Source organism: Alligator sinensis, unplaced genomic scaffold, assembly GCF_000455745.1.
Source record: "Alligator sinensis unplaced genomic scaffold, ASM45574v1 scaffold222_1, whole genome shotgun sequence".
NCBI lineage: Eukaryota > Metazoa > Chordata > Crocodylia > Alligatoridae > Alligator > Alligator sinensis.
The window spans coordinates 3,932,423-3,942,021 of record NW_005841912.1 but is presented as its reverse complement, the minus strand read 5'-3'; the positions used below and the strand labels follow the sequence as shown (position 1 = coordinate 3,942,021).

General features: G+C 46.1%; 1 protein-coding gene and 1 long non-coding RNA gene across 2 annotated transcripts in view; one reads left to right on the top strand and one right to left on the bottom strand.

The window, feature by feature from the left end:
- LOC112549462 overlaps window positions 1–8,577 on the bottom strand; it is a 19,671-nt gene extending 11,094 nt beyond the window's left edge. The window contains exons 1-2 of the long non-coding RNA XR_003092871.1: window positions 8,102–8,577; window positions 6,651–6,790 (exon numbers count right to left, since the gene is read on the bottom strand). This is a non-coding gene — a long non-coding RNA (uncharacterized LOC112549462). The remainder of the gene's footprint in view (window positions 1–6,650; window positions 6,791–8,101) is intronic.
- A 370-nt stretch (window positions 8,578–8,947) lies between these two features.
- Window positions 8,948–9,599, top strand: part of DCK (deoxycytidine kinase) — a 26,631-nt gene continuing 25,979 nt past the window's right edge. Inside the window, exon 1 of the mRNA XM_025198072.1 lies at window positions 8,948–8,987. Within this exon, the coding sequence (XP_025053857.1) occupies window positions 8,948–8,987 (40 nt within the window). The remainder of the gene's footprint in view (window positions 8,988–9,599) is intronic.

Here is a 9,599-nt window from a genome sequence, read left to right as displayed (position 1 = left end):
CTGCTGAAGGCCTCAGCTTCCATAATTTAAAAATCCAGATTAATCTCAAATGCTAGGCTTTCAGAAAGGATGTACTGGTTTGTAGAGACTGGTGCCACCTACACTTCATTCATAGATAGGGAGATGTGTTTTGATGAACTTTTGTGTTGTAACTACATGACTGCCCATCAGGGACATCACTTCTGATCTTTTATGCTAATGAATGGGAGATGTATATAGTTTAGGGAGTTGGTTTTGGATTTTTAGGGATATTAATATATTCTGCAATTACATTCAAACAAGCTCACTTAATCCCATTTTGTTCAAGATCAAATCACACCTTGGTTCCATTACCTTTTAGAAAGGTGCTGAATTTAAATTCTTGCATACACTTAAAAACTATAAACCTTTAAAATAATGGCTATGTGAAGCTTTACAAGGGAACCTAATATGCAACAGTTTAAACAGCTTTGATGAGAACTATGCTTTTTAAGAGAGCTACTTAAAACCATAATGCTATTTTAATCCATCTGTGCTTTTGTAATCCCTTCAATAAAACTTCCTGTTGCAGGAACCTATATGCACGTAAGCTTTTAGCATTTAATTTGTAGACTTCAGCATCTGGATACATCTCTCAACAAATCCTACTATTAGGGTCAGCACAAAACACACCAGAAATAAATGCCTTGCTGAAAAACTGCAACTACAGTAGGCCAAGTATTTTATTCCCTTTGTAAATGTTCCATCTTCATGTTGATGTATCCAAATTAAAGGATAGTGTTTATCTGAAGTTTTGATGTGAAATTTGAATTGTTTTTTTGGTAGAAATCAAAGGACTTTCCAACAATACTTTAACATATTAGCTCTATTTAAAAACAAATCACATGTGCATTTTAAGGATCATACTGGGATACCAATCCAGGGGGATTAAATGAAGTGAAGTAATTTAGATCCTGTTGAAGCCTAAGCACTCAAGATTTACCATCTTCTAAATGCTCAAGAATGATATCTTATCTTGAAAGCCAGACTTACTGCATCATTAAAAAGAAAAGGAAGGAGCGGGGGGGAGGGGACCTAGCACATTTTGTCTGGGAAAGAAATCCTTTGAAATTGGAGAGCAGTCCCTTGATGCAGATTATGTGAATTAAATCCTTTTCCTAGATATAAATGGGCATTGAAATGGACCCGTTTCATTAAAGCATATTCGAAAAAAAGTTTTGCAAATGAACTTGGTCAGTATCTGTAATAAGTTGATAAGTATTTGGGAGCCAAGTTACGTAGGAAGACGGCATAAGTGTGTTGTTTGTGTGAGCACTTGGTCATCTCTTACCTTGTTTAGGCTTCTGGAAAGTTTAGTTCATGCTGGACACGCTCACAAATTTAACACAGCTATAAGTAAATTATTATTTGCACTGCCATACTGCAGGGGTGGGCAAAATACAACCTGCAGGCCATATCTGGCCCAAGGGATTATATGTGGCCTGCAGCAGGTACCTTGGCGCTGCCTGGCCTAGGCACAGGAGGCTGCCTGGGCTGTGGTGCATATGGCCATCCCCAACACCTCCAAGTGCATGGCAGGGCAGGAACAGCATGGCTGCCGGACTGGACTTTCAGCAGCCGCCACCACCGCCCCATCTGTCCCACAGCCAAGGACGCCAGACAGACCGAGCCTTCACCGGCCCAGGGGCCCTGGGCCTTTGTGGAGACTGGACCAGGACCCACACGGGCAAGGCATGCTCAGCCAGGTAGATGGAATGGGGCTGCCGGTGGGTGGGGAGTGGCATTTGGGAGTGGAATGGGCAGGCCAGGGCCGGGATTATGGGGTGGTGACAGCACGGTGCCAGCACCTATCATAGGGAAGTGCAGGGAGTATCATGTTCTGCTCTCAGATGCCACTGCCCACCCACCTAGGGTTGCCAACCTGATTGGCTGGGGGTCTATCAGAAGCAGCATCAATCTCCCGGTGAATACTGAAAGCAATCCAGGAGATTTTAATACGATATTATATTATGTCATGTTACAGGGGCAAGGGGAATCTCTTGGAGCAGCTTCAGTCAGAGTTGGAAACCCTGCACCTACCTGCAGCCCTATTCTATCCACCCAGCCAAGTGTGCCCTGCCTATGGGGGTCCTGGGTTGGTTTCCATTGAGACCCTGCCTTTCTGCTTCATCCAGTGCCCCTGGCAGTGGGTAGGCAGATGGGTCTGGGGCCAGATGGGATCAGTTGCCCTCCCTGGTTAGGCTGGGTCAGCACCCCACCCTTTTTTTCCCCCTCTGCCCCCCAAGCCCACAACAGCTCACCAAAATTCCTTAAGTGGCCTTCCAGCCCAAATAACTGCCTACCCCTGCCAATGTGGCTAGAAGTTGAGAACTATGTTGTATTGTAGTTCTTACACTTCCCCTTCTTTTGGAACTGTCCTAACTCCATTCTTTAATATAGGCAACTCCTGCTTTATGCTCTTAATTGGTTCCAGGAAAACTGAGCATTAAGCAAAACCCATTTCCCCATAGGATTTAATGTAAACAGAAATAATTTGTTACTTCTGCTTCTTTCCATAACTTCTCACTATCGCCGCTGCCTCTCCCCACCCCTCCGCCTGCCTGCCGGCCACTCCGGCCCCACGACAGCCCACGCCCCCTGCTCCTGCCGGCTCTGGTACCACAGGGCCCTGCACTCATGCTTCTCCCTGCCGCCACTTCCCACAACCCCCCTGCCTGCCAGCTGCTCTGGCACCATATGCCAGCCCAGGCCCCCCTGCTCCTGCTGCCTCACACTGGGCCCCTGCTGGCCCTGGCCCTGTGGCACCAGTGCAGGCCCCAAGTTCATGCCCGCCCTCTGGCCCACTCGCTGCCATTCACTGCTTCTTGCTGCTGCTGCTGCTTTGCTGAGCACTGTAACGAAACTGGCTCAGCACTAAGTGAAAAAGCACTCATTTAAAATTCATACCTATAGCGAAATAGCGCTAAGTGAAACTGTGTGAAGCGGGGGCTGCCTGTATAGGGTGGTCCAACTTATAAGCAGCCTGAGGCTGCATCAGTGGAGGCCACAGGCCCCTGGGCTGCATTCCCACCCTACTTGCGCCACTGTGTATGCAGGGCCCTTCTTCCCACTACCGTACAGGCACCTTCTCCCCTGGATGTGGGACCTCTTGCCCCGATTTACTTAGCCACAGGCACCTCTGGCACTTGATTGTGTTGCACTGCCCACAAGTTGGAGGCAGGAAGTGGGAGCCCAGAATCCCAGCAGCTGTAGCAGCTAGGGAGCCCAGGGGCCTGTATGTGGCACCAGTTGCATAGCTCTGCGCTAAGGCAACATAAAGCATTGAAATGGTATACATTAATTTGTATTTTTTAAAGTAATTTTTTTCAAAAATAAGAACATAAGGGCTATACTGTGTCAGATCAATGGCCCATCTAGCAGCCCAGTAACCTGTCTCTGACAGTGAAAGAAGTGGATGTTAGACAGGGAAACCATTGAACCAGATATTTCTAGAATTTTCTGTCCCCTATTCAGTACCCTTCCTGACATCTGCCATTTATTGGGTTAGAGATAACAAAGGAAACATCTGCAAGGATTCTGTTCAATAGCTATTAATAGACCTATCATTCATAAATGTATCCAGTCCCTTTTTAAATCTGGCTATGCTATCTGCCTCCACTACTGCCCGTGGTAATGAATTCTACAAGTTAACTATATGTTATGTCAAAAAAAAAAGTTTCTCCTCTTATTAGTTTTGAACTGGTCTCCTCCTAATTTCAGCAGGTGCTCTGTAGTTCTAGTATTCTAGGACTTGGGTCAACATTTCCCTGTTCATTTGATCCACACCCTTCACAATTTCACCTATCATCTCCCCTGCCTTCCTCCCCCCTCCCAGCATTCTTCTTTCCAAACTGGAGTCCTAGTCTTTGTCTGTCCTAGTAAGGCAACTGCTCCAGGCCCCTGATCATTTTGGTTGCCTTTCTCTATACCTTTTCAAATTCTGCTACCTCCTTTTTGAGATACGAGGGCCAGAACTGAACACAGTATTCAAGATTGTGGGCACACCATAGATTTGTATAATGGCACGATGATGTTCTGTTTTGTTTGCAATTTTCTTCTTAACAATATCCAACGTTTTATTGGCTTTTTGATTGCTGCTGCACACTGAACTGATGTTTTTCAAGATCTACAATGACTCCAGGGTCTCTTTCCTGAGTCACAAGAGTTAGTTTGAACCCAGCATTGTGTACATATAGTTGAGGTTATTTTTCCCTGGGTGCATTACGATTACACTTGTTGTAATTACCATTACCTTGCGCTTGTTGACATAGAAGTTCATCTGCCTTTTTTTTGCCCACTCACTCAGATCGGTGAGATCTTGCTGCAGCTCCTTTCCATCATCTTGGGACTTGACTTCTGGAATAATTTGGTATAATCTGCAAATTCCCAAGTACCTTTCTCGAAAAGGATTTAAAAGATGAAGTGCCACTAATTTCCAATGGGAATTGCACTTCTACATATTTAACTGGTGAAAACAGGTCACTAAGAATTAAGCCTTTTTATTTTTTTCCAGGGGACAGCAGCTGCTAACCTGAGACATTCCAAGCTGATTATGTTCTGACTGATTTCAGCCAAATAGAGCTTTGGGTATCTGGCGTATCTGATAGTTGTGTAATTATTCATTTGGATTCTTTTACTTCCTTGGCATTCTTTGAGGAATTGAGATTTTATTTTTTTTCTGTTGCATTGATAGTTATCTGGGATGACTCTTGTATTGTAAGTAAATCTTGATTATTTTTCCATCATCCTTGACAGTCGGTTTCACCAATATATAACTGTGATGCTTCTGCAGGTTTTACAACTTAACTGACTGCCAGCTGTTGTCAGTTCTCCGACTGACTGGTTGCCTAGCTGCTAGTCTGGACAGTGGATTACCATGTCTGCCATAGCAACATTTGATTTTATCTTCCAATTGCATACGAGTTTTATTTGCTGTGGTTTGAGTAACTGAAGTCTTGTGAGAAGTAAACAGTGTCCCTTAGCAGTTGTCCTAGGTAGAGAATGTAGCCCCGGTATTTACACTTTGTTAAAATCCAACAATGCTAGATGTGGAACTTGGGTGTCTACAGAAGTGCTTCATGCAGGCTTTACAGCACTATAATTTAGAGCATTTTTATAGCTCTATAAAGTTACAGTGCTCTTAAACATGACAGAAGTGCAGTGTTTTAGTGGGGGAGGCCTCTGAGTCTCCCTGCACTTTCCAGGCTAGGTGTCGGGGTGCTCTGCAGCCTCCTGGGGCTTCTCTACTGGTCAGAAATTTGATCAGCATACGGAAATTATTTAAAGCACTGTAAGTTGCCAAAGTGCTGCAAAATACAGTGCTTCAAATCATTGGTCATGCGTAGGAGGTGCATGCAGGTGCACGTGCACCCCCTGAGATTGTACCCCTTGAGAGTGGCTGCTGCTGGTGGCGCCTGTGGGTGGTTGCCAATCGCCAGTCGGCGCTTGCCCCACACTCCCCTTCGCCGCTGACACTGCTTAGGCCGCCTGTGGGAGCTCTCTGCTCGCCACTGCTGCCACTGCCTGCGGGCAGTCGCCGTGCACCCCCAGCCTCAGGAAGCACATGACATTCATGCTTCAAATTTAATACCTTATTTAACAATGGTTAATTTAAAGAGATGTACCCATTTTTAAAGCGCTGTAAAGCCATGCACTCTTGTTAAATAACAGCAATAAAGTACTTTAAATGATGAAAAAAGCAACTTGAGTGCATACCCTTTATGTTTAGTTTTCATTAGCTGTACTGCTCCTTCAGGCCTTGTCCACACACAAGTTGTACAGTTTAAGTATATCACTATTAAGTAGATGAGATACTCCAAAATGCCAAATTTTAGAACTGGAGTCTATTTGCAGTAGTCAGAACCAAAGAAGCAGGCCTGCTGTATACTGTAATTTTAATATGGCTGATTGCTGTCTTTTCTGCATATTTGGCAATTTCCAAATCCCAATGAATTTACAGTGATAATCCACTGTAAAATTGATTTTAACAACTTGAAAGAAATCTTTTCTAGTCTTTTACAATTGTCTCGTGATTTAATCATCCTACTTGATTGTTCAGTTAAAGTTCTATGAATGTGATTAGAGTGTCCTATTAAATACCACAGAGATGAGCCTTTATACGTGCCTTAAATTTAGATCGAAGGATGGCATTCTATTAGTTGCTTTTGCTGTGCAAATTACTTACAGAAGACACAGGAAGAGGAACAAATGCCCATTTAGCCACATATCTAGGGGACAGTGCCCTACTCTGGATTAGGTAGGCATGTGAATAAAGGCTGTGCCCCCCTATGATGTGTTTCTCAGCCTCCCCACTGGGATGTCGTGTGCCCATGAGGAAATGAGCAGGAGGCCACTGTCAGGACCCTGCTCTACATAATTTTGCATACCAAATTGCAATTTGTTTGTTTTGGGTGTTGACATACACCATAAGCACTAACTGCAAGAAAATTCAATTGAGTTCCATCTGTTTAAAAAATGGTCCCTGAATATTTAGCTACATTCTTTTAATTTACCATTTGCAACATGCTGAGGTCAATCGTGTAACCTATTAATGAAACTGAACTACTGTCTTTTCTGTCCAGTTTGATAAAGAAGTCTGGGTAGAAGTTGAGCTAGACCTCAAAATATCTCACCTAGAGACCAGGACAGAGAAGCTTCACTGAATCTTCTGAAGATAGTGTTGCAATGGGCACTCTCAGATGTCACACCAGCTGGACATCAGCATTTGCTGGGAGTTTGAAACACCTTCTCAAAGTATGTGGGGGCACAGCCACTGAAAGGTAAAGGGAGTGAGGTGTAATTACAGATGCTTAGATAGAGCCCAGCGTATTGCAGTTCAGCACAGCAACATAACATTCAAGACATTCAACCAGCAACCAGAAGGAATCTGAATTATGGCTCTTACATGAGGTTTGCTGAGATCTCTAAATAACCAAGACAAGGCCTATGTTGCCCAGCTCAAGAATGAAGAGTGAAGAGCAAGAAGACAAGAACATGAAAACTTTTTCTCTGCATGTAATGACACCTGGAACTTATCTGTTACTGCTAGTGAAATTGTGTGGTGTGTGGAATCTCCAAATCATTGTTCCTTTGTGACTATATTCAGGCACACAGCCCAAGCAAGGCCCTTGCACCTACACCGTAAGGAAATCTTGTATCTAGAGTTGTCTTTAGGGGTGGGCAACATGGGTAACTACCCAAGGTGTTGTGGTCGGTGGGGCACCAGACATGCACATACACATATGTGAACAGCCCCAGGTTCAAAGCAGTGTTCTTCCCCAGCCCACCCTGCCCCAGCCAATCCCCACCCTAGCCAGGAGGAGCAGTGCCCCATCCAGCCCACCCCACTGCCTCTAGCCACAGCTTAGGAGGAGCCAGGCCTGGCATGTGCAAATTGGGGTGCCTGCTTGTCTGTCCACCTTGCTCTGCACAGCAGCATCAGTGCCTGCCAGCCTGCCCACCTGCCTGTTGCAACATGCTGCTCCACCTCCCTGTTGGATTGTGCCCAATGTTCCTGCTTGTCTTCCTCTGACTGGTGGGAAGGACACCAAAATACGAGTTTGCCCAGAGTGCCATATTCCCTAAGGCCAACTCTGTATCAGTAACCTATGGCAGTGGTTCTCAACTTCTTTAGACTCAAGGTATTCCTCAGAAAATGCTATCTTATTGTTCTGTAGTCCAGGAAAAAAAATGCAATTTAGAGAGTCCAGCAACAAAAATGCTTTGGGGGCTAGGGCACATGACTTCTGAGGAGAGGCTGGGGAAACTGGGCTTATTTAATCTCTGGAACAGAAGACTGAGGGGGATTTAATAGCAGCCTTCAACTACTTGAAGGTGGGTTCCAAAGAGGATAGAGCTAAACTAGATGATCTCCAGAGGTCCCTTCCAACCCTAATTTTCTGTGATTCTGTTGCAAAGAACTCAGAAAGACCTCAAGAGGTCAGGGTGTTTTTGGCACTATGTATTCCTATTTGAAATATCTGGGTTTATCCTGTGAAACAAGTGTAGGTGTTTGCACATGCAATAGTATTAATACTGCATTACACCAAAGGATCTTGTGGGACCCAGGCTGAGAATCACTTACCTTGGTTACCATTCAGAAAAGTGGAGCCAGAAACAAACATACCAGGAAAAAAGAATGAAGTGCCCATCCAGGAAAGAGAGAAGGTGTAGCTGTGCAATGGGAAAACATAGCCAGGAAGCAATCCCAGACTCTTTTTTCCAGGGGGATGCTAATTAGGAACCTAAACCACCTGTCCTTGCCAACACAGACAGGGTTGAGAATTGGAGCACAGAGTTACTGAAGGAAAAGGAAAGGCAAATACTGGAGAGATGTACCAGCTATCCCAGAAGGACGCAGAAGAGAACTGGAAAATGCTCTGACGGTACTGGGAGCCTAGCCACAACAGGGGACATTTCAAGTACATGTTCAGGACTGCCACGCGATCCAGTCTTCAGCAGTCAGCCCCCTCGCGATGAATGGACTCTGTATGGAGAAGTGAGGCTTGCCGATAACCTGAATCCATCTCCAAATCACGTCCTCATTCTTAAATGCAAGGGTTTAGGTTGTAGCCGTGTTGGTCTAAGGACATAGGCAGACAAGGTTCCTTGGGTGAATTTGATATCTTTTATTAGACCAACCCAAATGGTTGGAGAATAGTTATTAAGCAAGCTTTCGGATTCAAAAACCCTTTGTCAGGCTAAGGAAGTTTCAGCAGTTGGTGTGTGCTCTAAAGCTTGCTTAATAACTATTCTCCAACCATTTGGGTTGGTCTAATAAAAGATATCAAATTCACCCAAGGAACCTTGTCTTCTTAAATGCAAGGCTTTTGCAAACAGCCTGACCCATGTACACATGCCATCAGCAGACTATCCTGGTTCTGGGGAGTTAGTCTCCACAGCCTAAAAGTTGGGAGACAGCCAAGTTGGCATGACTGGTGCAGTTGGAAGCTCTAGCAACAAGCAGCACAGTAACTTACTGTCCCTACTATGCGTAGGTGAGGATTGCAGGATTTCCAGCCTCCTGGACAGACAGACAGAGCGACTTGGTGCTGCATTGCCCCTTGGTTGTGGCTGGGGGAAGACTCGTTTGGGCTTTCTAAAGGCCCTGCCCTACCTCAAATCAAAGCTGGGAAGAAACCAGCTATGGCGTTACTGCACAGTTTTAGCACTAACTTTGTGGCGGGCTGGCTCTTTTCAGAGCTGGAAGGGGGATGTCCATGGCGCGGTAGTTACTCTGCCCCTGCGGCTCCCCTCGGTGTACTGCCCGGTACACCAGTTCATGGTGTGGTAAGTACTTCACCCCTGTGGCCCCTCGAGTCATTGAACCACAGTGACCAGGTCATCGCGCAACAGGTGTACGGGACCCCGAGCGCGGGTTGCAGCGCTGCCTGGCTCCTGCGGGCGGGGCCGGGCCGGGCCGGACCAAGGGCCTGCCTGGCCCCCGGGCGGCCCCGGGCCGCTCCGGTTCTCCTGCCCCCGCGGATCGAGGCGCTCGGCGCTCCCGCTGCCTCCATCCTCAGCTCCGGTGCGACCGCAGCTCCTTCGCTGCGCGGGCCTGGCGGGGCCCGACGGGGGGGCGC